Here is a 24,247-nt window from a genome sequence, read left to right on the forward strand (position 1 = left end):
ACACTCATACACACTCACTCTCTCACACACACACATTCACACATACAATCACACAGACACACACATATACACTCACACACACATTCACAGAGTTGATAACAATATTCTTTTTTTTTTTAATTCTGAAAGTAAACAGCATTTCTCTGGAAATCCAAACACTTGCTTTAACTTTAAGCTCAAAATGTGAGAGAAGAGCCTTTCTCCCCACTCCCCAGTGCTGGGTGAATATAACCAACTCCTCTCTCTCTGCAACGCTGGCAGGCGGGGGTGGCCCTCCTCCCCTGTAAACAACCTGCACACCCATCTCACATTTCTTCTGTACACCACCTTCCTAAGGACAGAGATCTAACCATGACCTTTCACCTCTCTGTGGCCCCTTGCAGTACAAGGCGTGTGGATAACTCCAACACAAGGCTGGCCGTGCAGATGGAAAGAGACCCAGGTAAGCAATTTTCATACTCTCTTTAAACTTTGTGTTTCTTTTGTTAGACAGATAGATACCAAAGAAGGTATTAAGTACGGTCTGTGTGGCCATGGGAGAGTCAATGCATATCTCAGTAAATACAGTGACCACAGGGCAGAGCTGGGCAAGTAGCCCCATCAATTCCCCAGAGGGTTGCTTTAGAAATAAGCTGACTTGGTTAGTGACTGTTTCCCCTTACCCCATGAACACACTTTGAACTGTTTGTATAGGGCAGACTTCAAGCAGACTTTAAAGCTTAGAGCTGATCTCTATGGGAAATATCCTTTGAGCTGGGAATGATTACACATGCCCGTAAACCCCAGCATTCAGGAAACAGGTGCATGAGGGCCAGAAGCTCCAGACTAGCCTAGGTGGCATAGTGGGGCCTAGTCTATAAAAACAAACAAACAAAAACATGGCCCTGTATTGGCCTTTATAGTAACAAACCACTGTAGGACTGAGCATAAAGAACTCATCAGAAATTCTGGCCAACACGAAGCTGTGGAGACACTTGATAGTAATCCTTTGTCTTCTTTCTACTTTTAGCCATTTTTGTCTCTTCCTTCCTCCTACCAGAATGTCATTCTAAAATGTAATTTTATTTAAGGCGGACATGTGCGGAGGCCTCATCCTTGTCTCTAGAAAGAACAGTGTCCTGGGTCCATGCCGGTTATCCATGAAGATGCTCTGGTTGCTCCATGTAATTTGACAATGCCCTAAACTGAAGATGAATCCAGTGCCTCTAACTTGCCTCCCAACCCTGTTTTGTAGCACAATCCACCCCAGAATGTCACTTGTTCCCTCCTGGGGTCCGTGATCACGGGGCTGACATGAAGCTGGAGCTACCCAGTATCACCCAAGCACCAGACCTCAGGGCACCAGCTCCTGTAAAGATCAAACACAAAATCTGAAAAGCGACTACCAAATGCATCCCGTTCTCCCGTGTGTAAATCCAACACGAGAGTGAAACTGTCTTTATCAGGGCTATCTATACTGGGACTGCATAAGCACACTTAGCATAAAATCAGAGTTTAAAGTCTGGAAGCACTGGAGAGAGCCAGGCTTATTATTTGTGAGACTTTCTCTCAGGATGTAGGGGAAGGAGAGGAAGCAGGACAGTTGCTGGCATTCAGCCGTGGGATTCAGTGACACTGCAGGTTCATTACATTAGGGACATGGCCAAGCCTCAGAAACACATCCTGCATCCAGCTAACCTTAACTATACAGATGCATGAGCAGTGTGTACTAAGAATATGCCCTGAGTCCAATTTCTACTTTTACGTACTGTGTTTGAGTATAGATCAGTGTAAGAAGGCCTAATTCTCATTCAGGGCTCTCTTTTAAAAGTTCAGGGAACTGAAGGTTGCCTCTAATCAGCGTCTTCCCTGCCTGCCGATTCATCACAGACAGTAAATGTAGAACAGGCCGGCAGGCTGGTACATGGAGACACCTTATCAATTCCATCCGTCAATCATAAACAGCTTATCGACGTCTCAGCTTATCACTTCAGTTTCCAACTAGCTCCAGAGCTAGGTCAGGGACTCAGTATCTGATAGCTGCCCCCATGGGTCTCTTAGCACCAGCCTGGTCCTCCTTCCCATATTATGCTCAGGGACATCTTCTCCATGCTCAGGCCAGCCTCTGTTTCCCCCGGGTACAGAGTGAGACTGCGGCCTTAGTGGATGACCTCATAGAACCTGTCTCCTCTCTGGTAAATGATGCACAAGAAGTCTTGAGTTTTACTCCTAGGTCTTTCTTCAGGGAGACTCCATACCTGCCTGGCTTTTCAGGGTTTTCCTACTCTTGTAGTCAAAGTCTTGGAGTTTCTCTTTGGCCTTTCCAGTTCTTCTTTGACCTACCTAACTAACCACATACGAAAAGGAATCCCCAGCTTTTCCAGTGTTCCCTTGAAAAGCTTGTAGCCTTCACTTTGAGGCAGCCAGAGGGGGAGAGCTGCAGTCAGCCTGGAAGGAAACCATGAAAATGCAGAACATACCTCAGTTTACCCCTCCACACACAGCCCTGGCCTTCCACCAGGAGGTGAAGCATCCTGGTCCTGTCTCCTTCCAGCATCCTCTCATTTCCCTGGCTCTCAACACCCATCCAACTGAGTGTTGAATGTTAACCAATGAGCAGCCATTAACAGAATCTAACCCTGACTGCCATGTAGAAGCAACTCACTTAGTTCCTGCCGGGGAGATGCAAATGGACAGCCACTGTGGGTATGGCGGGCCCAGATCCAGGTTTTACTGAAGAAAAATGTAAAGTTGGTTTTGCTTTGTGATGGTTTTACTCATAACTACACAGTGAGACAGCCCCCCAATGTTCTTCTGTATACAAGGAAGCCAGGAAGCATTTGAGATGTACATGATAAGTGAAAAGGTAAGGTATAGGCTTAGAGCTTAAAAGTGTGTGTGTGTGTTTGTGAGTACATGTATGCACATGTGTGTGCATATGTGTCTACATGTGTGTATATGTACGTGTGTATACGTGCATTCACGTGTGTGCTTTGTGTTATGTATGTGCACATATGTGTGTGCACGTGTGCCTGGCACATGCATTGTGTGTGTGTGTGTGTGTGTGTGTGTGTGTGTGTGTATTGCCAAGTGGTATTCCTCAGGAGCCATCTGACTTGTTTTTTGAGTCAGGGTCTTTCACCTGCCTGGAACTAGCTCAATGAGCTAGGATATCTGGCCAGAGAGCCCTGAGATCACCTTCCTCTGTTTTCTTGGTGCTGGGATTACAAGTGCTTGTTACTACACTTGTCTTTTTAAAAACATACATCCTGTAGGACAAACATGGGTCCTCAATCTTGCACAGCAGGCACTGTCAGCCTCCAAGGTCAGAGTGTTGAGCGAAACACAGGATTGTGTAAGTCATTTGCATTTAGACAGTAATGTGTCTATCTAAAGGTTACACCAGGGTCTAGAGGGAAGGCATAGGAGGTCTCAGCATAACCCACCAAAACGGGTGGAAAACTGGTGCTTCTGCATCCGTAAAGACTCTGACCTCACTCAAAGGTCAGCGCACCGTTTCAGGGTCTGAGCATAAGATGAGCATACGATGGTGTACTTCTCATCCCACTCACCCTCAGGGAGTGATGACAACAACCTTAACTCCATCTTCTACGAGCACCTGACTCGAACCCTGCAGGAGTCTCTCTGTGGAGATCTGGTGCTCGGCCGCTGGGGCAACTACAGTTCCGGTGACTGCTTCATTTTGGCGTCAGACGACCTCAACGCCTTCGTCCATCTGATTGAAATCGGAAACGGTCTTGTCACTTTTCAGCTTCGGGGACTGGAGTTCCGAGGTAGGGGTTTCTTTGTGTCTTTGACTTAGCGGGTTGGGTTAAACGTCATGCAGAGAGCACTGCTTAGAAGCCTCCTTCAGGGGTGGGGAGATGGCTCAGTCGCTAAAAGCATGTACTATTCTTGCAGAGGACCAGAGTTCTATTTCAAGTACACAGATTGTGAGGCTCACAACCACTTGATTCAAGTTACAGAAGATCTGCTGTTGCTTGGCATTCGTGGGCCCCAGAACTCTCGTGTGCATACATACATACACACAAATAAAAATAAAGTAAATCTCTTAAGAGAAGCCATGAGCAAAAGACCTGGGGACTGTTCTGCTAAGTGGCAATTAAGCCTGACTCTACTCTTGACCAGGCTTTCTGACAGAAGCACATCCCACCAGATAGAGAAACAATGACACCTTCTGATCTACCCTCTGCTCTCTCATCCACCCAGAGGGGAGCATCCTCACCACTGTGGTCCAGAGCCATCCCCACTGATATGCCTTCTCCACCCTGGTGGACTGTATCCTCTCAAACCAAGAGCCCCAGTAAGCCTCTCCTCTCTTAAGTTAAGTTAGCCAAGTTATTTTACCACAGCAATGAGAAAAGTAATTAATGAAGAGAGTCATTCCAATGGCAGTTCAGAGTCAAGTGGAAGGAAAAATAACCACATCACGTGTCCCTGTGTTATGGTGGCAGAGAGGCATGGTTTACTGAGGGACAGTGTCACCACAACATGCTAGATTCTTGGAACCTCACAAGGTAAAATTTAGAAGGGGGTTCCTGCTGGGCGGTGGTGGCACATGCCTTTAATCCCAATATTCAAGAAGCAGAAGCAGACAGATCTCTAGGTTTGAGGTCTGCCTGGTCTACAGAGTGAGTTTCAGAACAGGGCTACACAGAAAAAAAAAGGAGGAAAGGGGGAAAATAAGGAGGTTCCTACATGACCAACGTTGGGCCTATATAAGTAATCTCTTGGGAGTTTTCTTTGGTTTATTGCTTTCTCTTTTTCCAGTCAGCCACAGTGGGAGTCCCACTTGTCTGTAAGATCAGTGCAGTAGCACTGTCTTCAGGGGAAAATGGCAGCTGACTTGCCTGGATCCCACACCTTCCCCTACGGTAGATTTTCTTTGACCTAGTTAGATTGTAGTTTTAAACACAGAGACTCAAAACCCCATAGCTTAACAAAATTGAAGTTCTGAGGAAGAACCCAGTTGACCCTTAAGGACTGCTGTTGGATTTGTTTCTCATTGCCGCACATATCCAGTATTCCCACGGAGGGCCAGCTTCCTCCTTGAGGATGTTCTGGATTTCTTCTCCCTCATTCTACTTTGCTTCTGAATTCCCAGTTTTCTGAAAGATTAGGTTTTATTTTGGTTAAATTTAATCTACTTTGACACTGCCTGGGGCAGTCAAAGAAAGCACACATTGATGGAGTCTCTCTGTCTTTCTCTGTCTCTCTCTCTCTTTCTCTCTCTCTCTGAAAAATCTACTGAGGAAGCTAGTAGAAGGAATGGCAGCTGTTTGCACATTCACAGCTGATTACTCCTCCTCCTCCCCCTCCCCTTCCTCCTTCCTCAAGTCTCTCTCTCTTCCTCTCCTTCCTTCCTTCCTTCTCTGCCTCCCTCCCTCTCATACCAGGGATCAAACTCAGAACTGCATGGACGCCAGGCAAGTGCTGCACCACTGGGCTGTAGTTTCTTAGGAAGAAAGAAATCTACTAGAGAAGGAAGCCAGCAACCTGGGGTCATGAGAAAGTGTTTCTGTCTCCCCCCTCCTAAACATCAGCCCCCTGAAGAGAAGTATCATGTTAACAGGAGGTCCTAGTGTCAAGCTACAGAAATCAACCCAGGTTAACACAAGAGAAGAAGGCTTTATGGGAAAATGCATCCAGGAATAAAGATTTCTGAGCAGCATGGAGCAGGTGTCCTGTGGTTTTGGGCGAGTTCAACATCTGAAGTCACACAGCAGGGAGCTGGAGAGTGCTCAGTGGTTAGTGCACTTGGCACTGTTCCCAAAAACTTGATTTCAGTTCTCAGCTCCAGGTCTGCTGCCCTGTTCTCTCTTCTGTGAGCATTTACATACACAGGACATGTGTACACACGGCACATACACACACACATACAAACACGCATACACATACACTCACACACGTGCACACTTAAATAAATTTTAAAGTCACATGGCAGCTGCAAAGACCCAGGGCTGCCCCCACTTTGCTGAAACACTGGATGCTGCTGTCCCCAGAGAGAAGATAAATAACCTCTACCACCTTCTCTCCTCCTGAGTGTTCCCCTGTTGGGAACTGTCAAGGGACTTTCTGTCTTGCTGTGCTATCAGCTTAGTCAGAGTCTGGGTCAAGTGCACCAGATCACCAAAGTCACGGTCACATACAAGTGATCTGGGTCAAAGGGTATCTGGCTTCTCATTTCTTATCGTGGGAGATGATCACTGAGATTTCCATGGTGGGTATATCAGTTGGAGGAAGGCCGGCAGCTCTAGCAATATGGCTGAGCCCTACATCCACGGCACAAAGCACTTTCACTTTGCAGATGTGGAGGTTGACCAGAGTAGCGTTGGCAGGACACAGAATGGCTCCATTTAATACCACCGACAGTCACAGCCCATGTGTACTTTGTGCGCTGCCTTCAAGGGTCAGTGTGGTGTCTGACAGAATGTGTAGGGGAACAGGGAAGATCATTCCAGGCCAGGTCTTTGCATGGAACGGGCCATTTCACTCCATGTCTTATGGTCCCTATTAGAGGTGATGTGAAACCGCAAGCCATGGAAATAGACAGTGCACGTGAGAGAGCCAACAGGGCAGTGGCCCTGCAAAGCTATTGGCTAGATGCTGCCTAATGAAGCTAAAGAACCAATAGACAGGCCTCAGACAGTTCTGAAGGCTGAAGAGCCAATAGACAGGCTTCAGACAGTTCTAAAGGTGAGGGGGCGGAGCAAACAGGCCATTGAAGAACCAATAGACAGACTTCAGACAATTCTGAAGGCTAAAGAGCCAATAGACACACTTCAGAAAGTTCTGAAGGTGAGGGGGCGGAGCAAAGAGCCAGGGCATTGGATTTGTCTTTACAAGATGGCTGTGCACTTGGGGTTCAAGAGAGCACCTTGAAAGTGACAGCTAACCCCAGGAGATGCATCATCCTCCCTCCCAAGGGAGATGAAGAAGCGACCTGAGTTCACAGCCAGCTCAGAGTGCAGTGGGCAACCATGTGACTCTCCGTCCGGACGCTGCCTGTGGGGTACTTGCTTCACTACCGCAGTATTGACTTGGTTCACAGACACTAGTTAATTGGGGTCTTATCCCTCCGGTTCCCCAGCAGATGTGAACATGGAAGGCAAGATTGGGGATAACCAAGGGAAAAGCACGCCGAGGACCGGAAGCTCCAAGTCCTTGCATGTTCAAGGGTGTGACAGTGATTTCAGTGCTTGGCCAGGCTAAGAAAGGAGCAAAGCAAACAAATGGAGGAAGAGAAAGCAGGATCCCAGGACAGCACCGAGGAGCTGTGAGCCCAGAAAGGGGCAGTAGCCACTAGGGTTGAAGTACTAGAGGAGACGAAGTGGCCACTGGAGGCGGAGTGCTCTAGGCTGCTACTGAGAGGGAGGGAAGTTTTGATAAACACATCTAGGGTTGTTACTATCAATATAGAGGGAGGGTGGCAGAAGAAGAGATAAAGTGAGGGAGGGAAGGAAATAAAAATGGAAAAGGGAGGAGAGAAAGAGAGGTGGGAAAGGGATGGTGGAAGGGGAGGAGAGGAAGGAAAGGAAAAAGGAAGAAGAGAGGAAATAGAAGGGAGAGGAGAGAAGGAAAGAAGGAAGGAGGGGAGGAGGGAGAGAAGAAGAGGGAGGGGAAGGAAGACAGAAGAGGAGGGAGGGGAGGAGGGAGGAAAAGGAAGACAGAAGAGGAGGAAAGGGAGTGGAGAGGAGGGAAGAAGGGAAGGAGGGAGAAGAGAGAAGGAGGGAGGGAAGGGAGTAGAGAGAGGAAGAGGAGGGAAGGGAGGATAGAAGAGAAGAAGGAAGGAGGGGAGAATGGAGAGGATAGAGAAAGAGGAGGGAGGGGAGGAGGGAGGTTAAATAAAGACTGAAGTAAGAAATGCCTAAACATTTTTAAAGTCTATTTGTTGTTAAAATTTTAAGTCTCGTTTTCTCAGAATCCTTCAAATTTTATTGTGGTCACACCCTGCAGGCCATTCTATCAGCTCAGTGTCCTGGTGAGCCTCACAGAAGGGACACCGAAGGTACAGTAGGGGTGTAGCCACCCATTCCCATTGGAGCTAGAAAACAACCAAAAGCAAGATTTACGCTCCTGTCTGTGGGAGATGTTATCAGCCTTCTCACGGGGTTGGCTGACCTCATAATCACTGGGCCGTGGGGACGTGTGAAAATAACCCTGTAGCCTGATCTCATCCAAAGCAGAACCAACTCAAAGCTTTATCTTAACTGGACATCCACATACAGCCCTCCCACTAATATTAAAACTCTCTAGAATTCTCTAAGTCTTGGCAGCAGTCGGCCATGGCTTTATGTTTTATGTCTAGATAGCTTGAGGGATCTGCTAACTCGCTGGGTTCCAGGCTTTATCCATAAAACAGAATGCTGTCTCCAGTGGATGCTCGCACACACACTTTCCTTCCTTTCTAAGTAGAGAAGCCCAAGGCTTGTCAGTGTGTATGGCAGGTCTAGGTAGACAGAGTATGTTTCATGGCACTAGCAGAGTCTCCAACACCTTAGCGTCCTGCACTAGGGAAAGCCCTGTGAGGAGGGGACAGTTTTGAATGACTCGTGAACTAGGAAGGCCTCCTCCTCAGAGTCCAGCTGGTTCTGCTGTTCTTCCCACCTATAAGTGGAGCAAAAGTAGGGAGGTCTTACTCCCAGCAATGATTAAAGATTTCATGCATTTCAGCATTGCTTTGTGGTCATGTGTTCCAGGGCAGGAATCTGGTCGGGAATAGATTTAAATGCCTACAGTTCTCAATTATGAGAATTGCTGGTGTTCCTGAATCTGCTCGACCTGACCAAGTTTTCTGTTTGGTGGCACGGACCACTGCCCCACACAGACTTTTCTATCCTAAGGGATCTGTGGCTTTGAGGAGCTGTGGTGTATATTTAGAACAAGGGGCTCTCATCTCTCTCACCTACATGACTAGGTGGGCCTGTGCATCCCATGAGACACCCAAACATCACCTTTCTAAGTTGATAACAGCCACTTAAACGGATGTCGTCCAGAAACAAAATTTCATCCTGGAAAAAAAAAAAAACCAGTGGTGGTCATTTAAAGGCACCACATCATGTTTAAAATCTAGTTTGTCCAGCACCACACCAGGAAAATCTTGTTCTTAGGGCCGATTCTAAATGCTAAGCAAATTTCTGCAGACTCTACAGAATACAAAAAAAAAAGTTATTAAAAAAAACTTTCTGTTGTGCTCAGAAAGCAAACATTATAAATCACTCTGACATACTTAACGTACTTTTGTGTTTTCAGCCCCCCTGCACACTGGGTCAGCGTTCCTCAAGTCTCTCAAGGTCATTGCTTAGAGATGGCTGATCCAGGGTTGCTCAAGAGTCAGCCTAGGAAGTGCAGGAGAAACTGTTCATGAAAGCAAGACAGTATGGAGCCTAGGGGTAGGAGCTAGCGAGGCAGCGGGGGCCCTGGCTTTGGCTGTGCTGAGAGAGACCAGAGATCACATCCAGACACTGCCGACATCACTAAGATCACTGAGCACAGCCATACGGGTCCTGGTATCAAACAAGGTTGTTAGGATTAGTAGTCAAAGCCTTTACCCACTGAGTACCAAGAAGCCATCTAGACTTTATCAGGTAAAATTAACACTCTTTATAACCACATTCAAATCAATACTAGCCCATATCTTTTTATCTACTTTATGGGTATTTTTTGTTGTTTTTGTTTTGTTTGGTTTGAACTGGGGTCTGATGCAGCTCAGACTGGCTCCAAATCCACCATGTAGCTGAGGAAGGCCTTGAACTCTTGGTGCCTTCACTCTTCAACTATTCAACTGCCTTCATCTTCCAACTGCCGGATTGCAAGCATGTTCCAACACATCTGTTTTTATGTTATCCAGTACCAGGGCTGAAGCCCAGGCCCTTGCGTGCTGGGTGAGCACTCTGCCCACTGAGCTATAGCCTCAGACCCTCATTGCCTTTTTACTGAAAAAGGTTTAGAAAGCCCAAATTGGATCATTTAGATTAGTGTCAATTTTTCTAGTGTTTTTTTTGTGTAGGGTCTGGGCTGAAGCTGCACTTCTCTTCTATACTGACACCCCACCATGGGTCTGTGTACTCCGTGACACCAGCCAAGGTCTCTAACCTCAGGTTGTCACACCAAAGACACAGGTGCAAAATGTATGACCAAAACTGTATGTATACCAAAACAAAAACATGGAGAATAGAGGAAAGTCAGAATGATTGTGAACGGATAAAAAACCCAGTGCAGTGCACACACCTGAGGCAGAGCCAGCATAGCTCACTTGGTGAGCTTCAGGCCTGTATCACAAAACAAAGTTAATGTCTTGCCTACCTACCTACTTACCTACCTACCTACCTGCAGAGACACAGATACTCTCCTCTCTTTCTCTCTCTCTCTCTCTCTCTCTCTCTCTCTCTCTCTCTCTCTCTCCCTCTCTCTCTCTCTCTCTCTCTCTCTCACACACACACACACACACACACAAACACACACATAGACAGATAAACAGACAGACAGACAGACACACACAGAGAATGTATGCACATGCTTGCACATAGGCACACATCAGAAGAGTTGATGGTTATAAGAATCATGGCTCTATGGTAGGCCTGCTTTAAACTAAGAACAAACACCTGATTCTAGCACCTTAAAGCGATACCTCATGGGTCTAGACAGATGGCTCAGTGGCTAAGAGCACTCACTGGCTGCTCTTCCAGAGGACCTGGGTTCAATTCCTAACACACACGGCAGTTCATAACCGTCTGTAACTCCAGTTCCAGACCATCGGATGCCCTCTTCTGATCTCTCTGTGATATAAAGTCTATTGTGTCCTTGGCCAGGAACCTATTGCCAGCAGAGGGAAGTGGAGGCGATCATGGAGGGTGATGAGGATGACAGAGGCTGCTGCTGCTGCAAACCCGGCCACCTGCCACACCTGCTGTCCTGCAATGCTGCCTTCCACCTACGCTGGCTCACCTGGGAGATCACGCGCACGCAGTACATCCTCGAGGGCTATAGCATCATCGACAACAACGCAGCCACCATGCTGCAGGTGTTTGACCTCCGCAGGGTGCTCATCCGCTACTACGTCAAGGTGTGATGTGTTTCCCAGAGCTATGGATGGAGGATGAGAGAGAGACAGGGCTCCTGAACAGCTCCACACAAACTGGCACATGGAGGTTCCTCCCCAGCTTCCCAATGAGAGATGCAGCCAGGCTTAGGGACCTTGCCTTTATTGAAAATCCCAGCAGGGCTTTGTGTTAGCCTGACCCTGGACAACCTTGACTATCTCTCCATTTCAACCACAGCAGGGGTGTGACTGTCATGATGGGCAAATTAAAGATCCAGGAAGCACCAGCAGGCCCTGTGTTGGAATTACACAGCCTCATTAGATGCTGGGCAAATGGTCCAGCTTAGAACCAGCATTTTGAGTTGGAGATTTAGCTCAGTTGGCAGAGTGCTTGCCTAGCATGCACAGAATCCTGGGTTCAAACACCAGCACTGCATAAAACCAGATGTTGTGGTACACATCTGTAGGGTCAACACTCAGGAGGTGGAGGAAGGAGGATCAGAAGGTCAAGGTCGTCTTTGGCTTCACTGAGAGTTCCAGGCTGGGCTACAAGAAACCCTGTCAACAAATACTCAATCCAAAGATTAGGAAGTACAGTGGTTTAAAGTCTTTGTGATGGACCCATCCTGGGAAAGGTTGTAGATGGTGACAGGCCTGTTGTGGGGTCCACAATTCTATGCTGTCCTGTGGAGGGGTCTCTGCACTCCCCAGGGCCAAAAGCGTTGTTGTATGTAAGGCAAGAAGACAATCAGGTTCACCACAGCTCAGTAGCTGGTGTTGGTTCAAACTTCCAGAGGCTGGCCCAGGGTAGTTTATATGGCCATGATCAAGCACAGCACAATTTGGGGGAGGGGGGGGGACAGTTTTCTGATGATATTGAACTCAGTCCTTTGTATACAACAAAGTTTGAGACGTGATTACATATTGAATCTCTTTTCAAGTACATATGACCTCTTCTGTAAAGAAGGGTTCTGTTGACTGAAAAACAATGCTCAAGATAAGGTCTTGGAAGAAAGAATCTGAGATAAGAGTCTGGGACGACCTGGGTAGCCTGGCCCTGCAGATATCACAGAGGTCACCAGGCTATCAACTGCATCCGTTCCCAGCCGTCTGGGCAGAAAACAGGTTATACATCTCTTCTTTTGAAGAGACAACCCTGAGTGTTTAACATTCCTGGTTTCCCTAGTGATGATCTGTGATTGCACAGACCTCGTGCCCTGTACCGTGTCCCAAGAGCCAAAAGGGACCAACCCATTAGAGGCCCCAGACCCCTCGTAGCCAAAGCCGTCTTTGATAGAGACAGTGATGTCATTTCTTAGCCTCTGAGGCATCTTTCTAGCCCCTTCATACTAAGTCGTAATAAATCAAAAAAAAAAAAAAAACAAAAACAAAAAACAACTAAAGTCTTCCTGGTTGTGGACTGGCTACGGAATCTCACAATCTTGTTTGCTTTCTGCAGAGCATAATATACTACATGGTCACTTCCCCCAAACTCGTCTCGTGGGTCAAGAATGAATCCCTGCTGAAGTCCCTGCAGCCCTTTGCCAAGTGGCATCACATCGAGCGGGACCTCACCATGTTTAACATCAACATCGATGATGACTACGTCCCGTGTCTCCAGGGGATCACCCGGGCGAGTTACTGCAATGTGTTCCTGGAGTGGATTCAGTACTGCGCAGGGAAAAGACAGGAGGTAGGGAGGGGGGCTGGGGCTGAGGGACCAAGTGCAAGCCAAGAAAGCGAGGGTCCTAATGTCCTCTCTCCTCCTGCACTCCAAGGTAGACAGTAAAAATAAATAAATAAATAAATAGAGGTGAGGGGAAAATCATGTTTCAAATAAATGTTTAGTACTGAAGCAAATAAATGTTTAGTACATGATTAGGAAATATGTTTCGTCTTCAATGACAGAGCTTCAAAGGTATCTGTCTGCTTTAAACTATGCTCAGGGTCTGCCCTAGTTAGGGTTCTACTGCTGTGAACAGACACCATGACCAAGGCAACTCTTAAAAGGGCAACATTTAATTGGGGCTGGCTTACAGGTTCAGAGGTTCAGTCCGTTATCATCAAGGCGGGAACAAGGCAGCATCCAGGCAGGCATGGTGCAGCAGGAGCTGAGAGTTCTACGTCTTCATCTGAAGGCTGCTAGTAGAAGACTGACTTCCAGGCAGCTAGGATGAGGGTCTTAAATCCCACACCCACAGTGACACACCTACTCCAACAAGGCCACACCCACTTTAACAGGGCCACACCTCCTACCAGTGCCGCCCCCTGGGCAGAGCATATACAAACCATCACAGGGTCACTATAATTTAAGTCTGTAGTGTAGCAGACTAGAAACTTCCTCATTTAAAATTGCATCATGGTGTTGGGGGGGGCAGTAACCCACATCGGTAACCCTAGTAGTAGTGAGGTAAGCAGGGACAGGTGGAATGTTGGGGACACATTTGCCACCACCCCAGCACCAGTGAAACACCTCATCTCAAGAGAATCATGTAGAGAACATGCCTTTGGGTGGACACACACATACACACACACACACACACACACACACACACACACACACATGCACATACACATTAATTAATTAATTAATTAATTAATTAATTAAATTTGCATTTGGAAGACTCAGTGGCAGAGGGATTGCCTGACATGTACAAGATCCTGGATTTAATGCCCAGCACCACCAACAAAACATAATTATTAATTTTGTGTTATAATTTAATTATATTCGGTGCCTATGCATGTGTGTATGCATGCGGAGGTCTGAGGTCCATGCTGGGTGTCTTTCTCAGTCACTCCCCACCTTATTTTCTGAGGCAGGGTTTCTCTGAGCCTGGAAATCACGAGTTTGTAAAGCCTGAGTAGCCAGCAAGCTGCAGGAATCCTCGCCCCGACTTTCCCAGATTCTGAGATCTGGGATTACAGAAGTAGGCCACCAAGTTTTTCCAGACAGGCTTGGGATCTGAACTCAAGTCTTTATGGTTGAGGAACAAGCACTTCAGTGCCTGAAAATATAATTTTTTTAAAAAAAATTATACTTTGAGTCAGACGTGGTAGCTTATGTCTATAATCTTAGTAGTGGGGAGCTGAGACAGAAGACCTTCTAGTAGGTCATCCTAGGGTACACAGTGAGTTCCAGTCAAGCCTGGGCTACATAGTCAGCCATTGTCTCAAAACTGGCTTTTTTTTTTTTAAATTTGATCTTGCCCCATGACATAGTTCTTTGCTGGTGTCAGGAAGATTGAACATATTGACTCATAGACGTGCTGTCTGTCAGCGATCAGATGGCCTCTGATCAGCGATCAGATGGCCCGGGCTGTTCCCATAATGGTGCAGTGGCCATGGGCTGAGTGCATGCCCGAAGGTGAGCTTGCCTCCTCAGATGAAGCCGAGAGTAATGGTTGCTCACAGACAGAAGTGACAGCGGGAATCACGGGATGGATGTCCATCCTCTTTGCCTGCTGAAGGCTGAGCCCATGAATAATGGCATAGGAACGAGGCTTAAAGCCACAACCTCAGCAGCTGATAACGTTCATAGAGTGTGGAGAAGATACCAAACCATGGCACTAACTTCTTGAAGACAGGGAAGCCAGTGTCAGCCTAGGGATATGGTAGCTGAAGAAAAAGAAAAGGAATCTTGGATGTGTCTCCTTTACCCTATACCATCCCACTTGTAAGCAGAATATATATATGTGTGTATTTATATATTACGTGACCTAACCCTGTCATAATATGAATTCCCAGAGCATTTTCTCATCAGATCTAACCTTTACCAACTTGTTCCTGGAAAGCACCTGTTGTTGTTTGAATGTGAGGTGTCTCCCCACAGGCTCGTATGCTTGAACTTAGTCCTCTGATGGTGGTACAGTTGCCAAGTTGTAGAATCTTGAAACAAGGGAGCCTGATTAGGCTGAGTGGATCAGTGGGGGCAGGATGTCTTAATCACTGTTCTATTGCTATGAAGAGACACCATGACCAAAGCAACTCTTATTTTTTAAAAAAAATCATTTAATTGGGGACTTGCTTACAGTGTGGTGGCAGTACACAGGCAGACGTGGTGCTAGAAAGGTAGCTGAGACTTCTGCATCCTGCTCCATAGACAGACAGAGAAACCAGGCCTAGCATGGGCTTTTAAACCTCAAAGTCACCCTCAAATAATGGTCTCCAATAAGGTCATAGCTACTGCCGCAAGACCATACCTCCCAGTCCTTCCTCAAAACTGCCATTCCCATGTGGCTAACCATTCACATATGTGAGCCTGTGGGGGCCATTCTTATTCACACCACCACACAGGCTTTAAGGCCTCATAGCCCAGACCTACATCCTGTCCAACTTCTGCCTCCTGACTGTGCACACACATGACCAGTCACCGTCCCTCTCCTGCTCCCATGTCTCCCCTGCCATGATAACTGTGTCTCTTCTGTGGGCCAGAAAACCCCTTTCGTCCTTAACTATGTCTTGTCAGGAATTTCACAAAATCAATGAGAAAACTTCCTAATGCAGCATCTCCCCTCCCCGCCCCCATGCCCAACCATAAGAGAAACTTCTGTGGACAGCGCTGGTGGCTCCCCACTCTGGGGTCACTTCAGAGACACCGGTTGGCCACAGCGTCCCCGTGGAAGTCTGCTTCTGTCACATATGTGAGAGCCAGGGTGATAGCTGCCTTCCCATTCCTGTTCTTTCAGCTCTCCAAGACCCTGGAGCATGTCGACAGTGACGAAGACTCAGCTCTGGTGACACTTTCCTTTGCCTTGTGCATCCTGGGAAGGCGAGCTTTGGGAACAGCAGCACATAACATGGCCATGAGGTACTCCTGGAAGATAGCTAAGATGTCTTGGGCTTGTGCATGTGCCTGGGGTTTATGTCTGGTGGATTCTGTCCGTCGATTTCAGTATTCCAAACCCGGCCTGCTTGCAAGTCTTTCCCCGTGCATCAGATTGGGACGGCTGCAAAATGTTTCTTGTCATCGTAAACTTTAGACTGTTTCCGTTTGGAAATATTAATACGGGCAGTTAGAACTCGGGGCTTCCAGGTCTCAGACCTTTCAGGTTGAAAAGGTTGGGCTGAGAAGGTAGGCAAAAGTATGCCCGAAGCCCTGGGTTCAATCCCTAGCACCACCTATGCCATGCATGGTGACACACACTTGCAGTTCCTGCACTTTGGAGGTAGAGACAGGAAGATCAGAAGTTCAAGGTCATCCTCTGATACATAGTGAGTTCAAGGACAGCCTGAGCTATATGAGACCCTGTCTTCAAATAAACTGGTTCTGAACCTGCCTATGGATTTTGGCCCAGTGCCTGGCAAAGTTGATGCTTGTGAAACATTCATCCCATCACAGTGACGGCTTCTTTTCCCTCTGTCCCCTGAGCAGATCTGTCACAGACAAGCTCTATTCGGCCCTGCTGTCCTCGCTTTTCCAGCTAAGATGATCTCGCTAGTGACATCCATCCCCTTAGACACTGGGCATCAGTGGTTACTGTGTGGCTTCATCTTTGGTTTATCTGGGGGTGGGAGGGGCTTGGGGTCGTGGTGTGCAAGCTCCTGGCTTAGGGAATTAAAAGCAGGTTACCAGCTGAAGTCAGAATCTTGGTCCGGGAGGGAGCATTTGAGTTTAACAGACAGGAGGAAGTTGGGGCTGCAGGTAGAGTTCATGGTTGCGTACTCACCTAGAATATATGAGAAGCGAGGTTGGATTCCCAGCACTGGGGGAAAATAAGGGGGAAGGAGGGAAAGACTCAGCTAGTCCTGAGTGTCTGTCACTCCCTCCCCATGCTTAGCATCTGTGACATCTTGTCCTGTGTGGGGCTGCGGTGCTAGAAGCTGCCTGGGCATTGACTCTGTAGTGGCTCTTGTGTCAGTATGATCTGAGCTCAGGAATGCTGTGCCCTTTGGAATGACACCAAGTCCTCTCTTGCCCAAATGGATCCTTTCATGATGTGAAGGACATGGTAGGACTGGTCAGACAGGAAGGAGAACAAGGTAGTAACAAGAAGGGGAGGAGTCAGAGCCAGATCTAGTTCCTTCCTGTTGTCCCTGCCTGGACACAGCTACTGTCTGTCTGCTGATTCTCCACGAGCACTCTGGCTCCATGGTGACATGGCCCGTCTCACCTACCTCACTGGCGGCTGGCGAGTAGGGCTTAGTCTCCTGGAAAGAAAACCCTGCTTATGCTGTGCGCCGCGCTCTCACTGCAGTGACAGCCCGGATCCAGTGTGTCTCTTCTCAGTCCAGTCAAAGTGTGTGTGTCTTCAGGTGCACATGTGTGTGCCGATGTGTGCGGAAGCCAGGGCACAACCTTGGCTGTCACTCTTCAGGCACCATCTGCCTTTGTTGTAGACACAACTTCTTTCAGTGGCTTGGACCTCTCCCTGTGGGCTTGACTAGCTGCCCAGTGAGCCACAGGACACCTATCTCTACCTCCAAGCCCGGAGATTCTAGCTGCCCACGATCGCATGGGCCTCTCGGTGGAAGCTTAAAAGGACACAGCTCCAAACCCAAATTCACTTCGGATGTTCTAGAGCTTTCCACTCTCCTTGCTCCCCACCCCGCCCTGCTATGCTCCAGCCAGCTCGCTGGATACCTCGTCTTCTTTATTCCCTCCCTCCACGGGAAAAGGAGAGTTATGAAACACCTCCTATTAGAACTCTGCAATGTGCAGGGTCAAAGGGTGATTTCCCAGGATGAGGGGATTTGAGCTTGGGCTCTGGTTCATGGGGAGAGCCATTTTAATGAAACAGCTCTAAGCACAGCAGTGTGACATTGTCTCAGACAAGAGAGTTGATAACTGAAGTATATAGAGACTGTTGAGGCCTCGGGTGAAGCATGGATGTCTTAGTAAGGTGCAGGAGGGAGCAGTGGCCTGCAGCTGTATCTCTGGCTGTTGCTTGGGGGGACCTGGGTGAATCCTCAAGTCTTTCTTTGTACTATCTCTCCAGTCCCACATCTAAAAGGAGGTTTTCTGTCTACACTGAGTGTACAGTGTGGACTCTAAGCCCTTCCTGCATCCACCCTGCCCATGACTTTAGCTCCTCATCTCCACTTTTATGATTAGTTGCCTTCCGGACCACAGAGGCAGCCCCAGATGTTTCCTGGGGAACAGATGGCAGGTGTCACTCAGTTACAGCAGCCTCAGCCTATGGCACCAGCCTTCATGCAGTTCCACTGTGCTGCACAACTAGCTGTGTCACAGCTAGAATCTCTGAGCTTGGAGGTAGAGATAGGTGTCCTGTGGCTCACTGGGGGAGGCCCAAGCCACCAAAAGAAGCTGTGTCTACAACAAAGGCAGATGGTGCCTGAAGAGTGGCAGCCAAGGTTGTGCCTGTTTGCCCCACCCCTGCATCTCATGATAACGAGTAGTATAGAAACTAAGATGGAGGAGAGGAAGACCACCCTTCCTATCCCCCAAATACAGGACATATGACTTTCCTGATCCCCTTCATCGTGTTCACTCAGAAAAGGCTCCAGGCCCTGAGTGACTTCCCCTATGTGATATCCTGTTCTCCATTCCGCTCTGTGAGCAGATGGCCGTTTGGAAAACCTAGACATATGAAAACTTTAAGCTTGACCCTCACCACCCTGTCTCTCTCCTAGTCATGATAATAAAGGGGACAATGGGGAGAGTTATGTTCTGAGAACCCAAGTCCGTGCTTGGTGACATCTGATTATTTTTCATTCTTTCTATATTCTGGTAGAATCCAATTTCTACTACTGTTAACACAGCCCTGAAATCTCAAGAAGAGAAGTCCCTGGTGAGGTGTGTGTGTGTGTGTGTGTGTGTGTGTGTGTGTGTGTGTGTGTGTCAGAGCCAGAGCCAGAGCCAGTGTGGTTGGGGAGGGTGAGCCTGCTGCCCTGGTTTTCTGGTGTAGGGGTTTGGCCTGTTCCAAGCTATGTCTCAGATTCACACACAGAAATCATGTCAGTGGTTCCTAAGGTGATCGGAGACAGCCTTACATTAAGGCTCAACTGAGCCTTCTCCTCAGCCCCAGAGGGTAATTCCTAAACCAGGAAATGTAGAGGCCGGTGGGAGTGAAAGGGTCATGAACTGTGCACAGTCAGCCCACAGCACTGTGACTGTGTCTTACAACCTGTGAGCCCACAGCACTGTGACTGTGTCTTACAGCCTGGACTCCTTCCTCTACGGCCTGCACGCCCTCTTCAAGGGTGACTTCCGGGTCACGGCTCGAGATGAGTGGGTGTTTGCTGACATGGACCTGCTGCACAAAGTTGTTGTTCCTGCCATCCGGATGTCCCTGAAACTGCACCAGGTAAAGAGCCACTTCTGAAAAAAAACAATTAATCTGAAACTGGAAAGAGTCTACCCCATTACGCTACTCCCTGCCCTCCATAAGGTGAGGAACCTCCTCCTCCATCCTCCTCCCTGGGGTGCTCTGCCTCCTCACTGGCCTAGACTCTGATTCAGCCAAGGAGTGTGGCATGAATCCTCTAAAGCCGTAAACTGAAATAGAGAACTCCTCCCTTTAGGTTGTTTGTGTCCAGTGAGGAGAAGGGTAAATAATGAAGCCGGGGAGATGCCTCGGTCAATAATGTGCTTGCTGGGCAACCATGAAGGATCTGAGTTTGAACCATAGAACCCAGGTAGAAAACCTAGGTGCGGACGCCAAGACAAGAGGCTCTTTAGGGGTCACTGAGAAGCCAGTCTAGCCAAACTAGTAACCTTTAAGATCAATGAAAGACCTGATTTTAAAACAACAACAAAATGTGGACAGGCAGCAAAGGGAGACATGCCCTCTGGTCTCTACGTGTAGTTACACACAGGGAAGGATAAAGTCAACAACACAGCCTTCATCTCTTTCTGGTGTGTATTACATACTCAAACAATAATTAAAAGGATGAATTATTCTAGGCCAGCCTTGGCAACAGAATGTGATCTTGTCTAAAAAAAAAAAATGAATTAATAAAAATATAGTCTTTGGCCAGGCGGTGGTGGCACATGCCTTTAATCCCAGCACTTGGGAGGCAGAGGCAGGCGGATTTCTGAGTTTGAGGCCAGCCTGGTCTACAGAGTGAGTTCCAGGACAGCCAGGGCTACACAGAGAAACCCTGTCTCGAAAAAAAAATACCAAAAAATATATAATCTTTGAAAAGCTTGGTACCTCTTTTCTGGAGAGCCTCAGAAATTATTGAAGACTTAGCTTTGGGAGTCCTGGGGTGATGTAAATAAAGTTGACATTAGCTCATGGCCATTTGATTATAGGAGATTATAGGGGGAGATGGCAGTTCACTAGGGGGAGGGACTTGACATAAATGTCAGAGGCCTGAGCAATGCAGTTCTTTCCTAGGCTGACTAGGGACAGTGAGTTGAAATGCCCTGCTTAGCCGGCTCAGGATTCAGTAAGGTCGTGGGGTTGTGGGGGGAATGAGGAGGGCAGGTGGCCCTGGAGGCCACTGCAAGTCCCCCTCTGCCCTTGCCCAGAACCAGCAGCTCTGGCCTCACTGAGCCCACGTGGGCTCTCCCCACCAGGACCAGTTCACCTGCCCCGATGAGTATGAAGACCCAGCGGTTCTCTACGAGGCCATCCAGTCCTTCGAGAAGAAGGTGGTGATCTGCCACGAGGGAGACCCAGCCTGGAGAGGAGCAGTGCTGTCCAACAAGGAGGAGCTGCTGACTTTGAGGCATGTGGTGGATGAGGGTGCAGACGAGTACAAGGTCATCATGCTCCACAGGGGATTCCTGAGCTTCAAGGTCATCAAGGTGAGCCCCGTGCCCCTATCTACAGCCAGGGAGCGAGGAGGATGCAGTTGACACAACAGGTCCCTAGGTGAGAGGAGTGCTGGCCAGCAGTGAGAGAGAGGCGGGGTGGGGAAACAGCCTGAAAGCCTTGGTTCACTGTGGAGTTGTCTCCCTCCTTAGAGAACCAAATACACAATGAAGTTTTGTTTTAGTGTTTTTTTTTTCTTAAGTCTCTTATGTCTTCAGTTAATTGTGATATAGAACATGTGACCCATTGTCTCCAAGTTGGACATGCCTACTTCAAAGTTCCAGAACTTTCTCGTGATTCCTGTTCCTGGGTGTAAGAGCCCTTTCCCTCATACCCCTTCTATGATTGGAACTAAGAGAAAAAATCTGATGTCCCTGTTATTTTCCCTAAGTTCCCCTCCCATGAGCGTGATGACATTTTCAGAACTGAGACAACGCCCTTAGACCGAGCGTTACACCTCCAGAGTCCCTGTCCTAGTGAGACTCAGTCCAGGGATTAAACCCCAGACTGACAGCCAGGGGCCCTGAGCTCCTCCCAACCCCCACCCCTGCTTACAGGTGAACAAGGAGTGTGTCAGAGGACTCTGGGCAGGGCAGCAGCAGGAGCTCATCTTCCTGCGCAACCGCAATCCCGAGCGCGGAAGCATCCAGAACAACAAGCAGGTCCTACGCAACCTCATCAACTCGTCCTGTGACCAGCCACTGGGCTACCCCATGTATGTCTCTCCATTGACCACGTCCTACCTGGGCACCCACAAGCAGCTGCAGAGTGTCTGGGGTGGACCTATCACACTGAACCGTGTGAGGACGTGGTTCCAGACGAGGTGGCTGAGGTAGGACTTCCCAGAGGCCTCTGCCTGGGCTCTGGGGAGGAGGGTGTGGAGCTGAGCTCTCTGGGGCACAGCAGCATGATGGTGGTGGTCACTGTTGTCTTATATGAGTGAACCTCTGTGCCCAAGTGACTCCTGACAGGCCACCCACTCGGGGTGGACCAATGGGGAGTGCCATACACATACAGTCACTTTCCCATCCTCAGGCCCAAGTTGTGTCTGCCCTCTACCTGGTCTGAGAGAGTGTGGGTACTTTTATATTTTATCGTGTGTGTGTGTGTGTGTGTGTGTGTGTGTGTGTGTGTGCAGGTGAATGTGGAGGCCAGAGGACAACCTTGGATATCATCATTCTTTAGGTATCATTCATTAGTGTATGTGTGTGTGTGTGTTTGTGCAGGTGAATGTGGAGGCCAAAGGACAACTTGGGTATCATTCTTTAGGTATCATTCATCAGTGTGTGTGTGTGTGTGTGTGTGTGTGTGTGTGTGTGTGTATGTGTGTGTGTGCCTTTGCAGGTGAGTGTGGTGGTCAGAGAACTACCTTGAGTATCATTCTTTAGGTATCATTCATCAGTGTGTGGGTGCATGTGTGTGTGCATGTGTGTGCATGCATGTGCATGTGTATGTACATGCATGCATAGGTGCAGGTGTTTTCATACATGTGTGCATGTGTGTGTATACATGTGTGTATGCATGTGTGCACATGTACATGCATGTGTGTGTACATGCATGCATGAGTGTGTATATATGTGCATGTGTATTCATGCATGTGTGTGTGCATGTATGTGTGCATGTGTGTGCTCATGTACATGCACATGTGTTCGTATACATGTATGCAAGAGTGTGTACACGTGTTGTGCATGTGTGTACATGCATGAATGTGTGCATGTGTGTTCCTGTATATATGTGTGTGTGTGTGCACGTTGAGGCACACCCATACATGTGGCACTGAAAGGACAATGCTGTAGAGTCTCTTCTTTCTGATTTTTTAAAACAATGTCTCTCACTGGCCCACAACCCGCCAATTATGCTAGACTGGCTTTCCAGTTAGCCCCAGAGATCTGCACCTACCCAGCACGGAGATTACAAGTGCACACCACCACACCCAGATTTCTGACATGGGCTTTGGAGGTCATATCTGGTCCTCAGGCTCACACTGCACAGCAAGCGCTTGTCTGGCTGAGCCATCTCCCAGCTCTCGTGGGTATTTTAAAGTGACTGACTGCTGGAGAGAGCCAAACCTTCCGGCATGTCCTTCAGTGCTGTCTTCTTTCCATTGTAATGATGACCCTCAGATTGCTGGGGACATCCTAAATGTTGCCTGAGTGTGCCTGCACTCCTGATGGGTTCCTATGGAAGGTTCAGGCTGATGCTTCTTCATCCTGGCATGCTTATTTGTTCATTATACTCTGAACCTCTTCCTCTCTTGCACTCCAGGAGTGCTGTCTACCTGGAAAGAGTGCCCGTCCACTCAGTTCACTCATGGCTAGGGTTGGGGATTGGCAGTATAGTTGGGTGTCACTTCCAATGGGGATCCAGTCGGCAGAACATCAGAGCTGCAAGAACAAGCCACATCACTTGGTGTCACAATCTTATGAAGTCACTGTCTCAACTGGTGTCACTGTGTGGCACATGACTGTTGTAATTTATTAAAATCGGCCTCTGGCTCAAGCCGACTATCTAAGCTGTGGCGGCTCTGTCTAGCTCAGCCGCCATGTTCTGTGGCCAGAGGCCACTTGCGCACAGCAGCTAGAACTGGCACGCCAGAAACACCAGCCCTGTCACCCACGAGACACCAACGTGGGAGATGGCTCTGTCAATCTTCCATGCTTCTCTGCAAGGCTGGGCAGTGCCCAGACCATTCCGCCATCTATGCGGGCCCAGTAAGAGATGAGACTCTAATTCTTATAGATTAATCAAAGGTTTTATATGATTGGTAATGATTAATAACAAGATGTCCATACAAAGAGAGTTGTATCTTAATTAACTAACCTAATTATAAGTTGTTCCTCACGACTGCTCTCCATACCTGTGTGATTCTCCATCCTCCTACATCTCTGCTCTCTCCAGCTCCTCCTCTTCCTTTTCCGCTTCCTCTCCTAAGTCCTCCCACCTTAGCTCCTCCTACACGTGACTGCATGACAGATGTGTTGGTGAGACCCTGAAGCTCCCCTCTCTCCCCCAGAATGAGAAAGGACTGTAGTGTGGGCCAGCGGAGTGGTGGCAACATTGAAGATGGAGACGGAGCCGTACCTTCAGCGGGTGGCGGTAACGCCCCTAATGGCGAGAGCCGGGACAGCAGCACAGAACAACCCAGGAAAGGAGGCACCCAGCAGTGGGCCTCACCCCATGGAGAGGCTCAGAGGGCAGGTGAGTGCCCAGGGCCACAGGGCCGACATCTAATCTCCAGGGCCTCTGCTGTAATCACGGCACATAGGGTCAACGGCTGTAGCTGTTAAAAGAGGTGCTTTCTGGCTGTCTGGGTCCAGCTTTCATCTACCCGTGTGTCCATTACCTTGGGCAGCCATTTGTGTGTCTGACTCCTTGCCACTCACTCTGTCTCTCTCAGTGCTGCTCCACTGTATGTATCTTGGGTATGGCATGTTGGAGCCAGGGACCTAGGTAGTGTCCTTTTCTGTTTGTAGGCAGTCCTCTGCTC

The 24,247-nt window shown here is 48.4% G+C and overlaps 1 protein-coding gene across 1 annotated transcript in view; it reads left to right on the forward strand.

The window, feature by feature from the left end:
• Pcnx2 (pecanex 2) overlaps nucleotides 1–24,247 on the forward strand; it is a 142,365-nt gene that overhangs the window by 109,877 nt on the left and 8,241 nt on the right. Inside the window, exons 24-32 of the mRNA XM_028767767.1 lie at nucleotides 384–442; nucleotides 3,558–3,773; nucleotides 10,812–11,065; nucleotides 12,501–12,734; nucleotides 15,727–15,848; nucleotides 19,161–19,305; nucleotides 20,523–20,753; nucleotides 21,318–21,592; nucleotides 23,774–23,958. Of these exons, the coding sequence (XP_028623600.1) occupies nucleotides 384–442; nucleotides 3,558–3,773; nucleotides 10,812–11,065; nucleotides 12,501–12,734; nucleotides 15,727–15,848; nucleotides 19,161–19,305; nucleotides 20,523–20,753; nucleotides 21,318–21,592; nucleotides 23,774–23,958 (1,721 nt within the window). The remainder of the gene's footprint in view (nucleotides 1–383; nucleotides 443–3,557; nucleotides 3,774–10,811; nucleotides 11,066–12,500; nucleotides 12,735–15,726; nucleotides 15,849–19,160; nucleotides 19,306–20,522; nucleotides 20,754–21,317; nucleotides 21,593–23,773; nucleotides 23,959–24,247) is intronic.

The sequence above is a fragment of the Grammomys surdaster genome, unplaced genomic scaffold (genome assembly GCF_004785775.1).
Source record: "Grammomys surdaster isolate TR1022 unplaced genomic scaffold, NIH_TR_1.0 181, whole genome shotgun sequence".
Taxonomy (NCBI): domain Eukaryota; kingdom Metazoa; phylum Chordata; class Mammalia; order Rodentia; family Muridae; genus Grammomys; species Grammomys surdaster.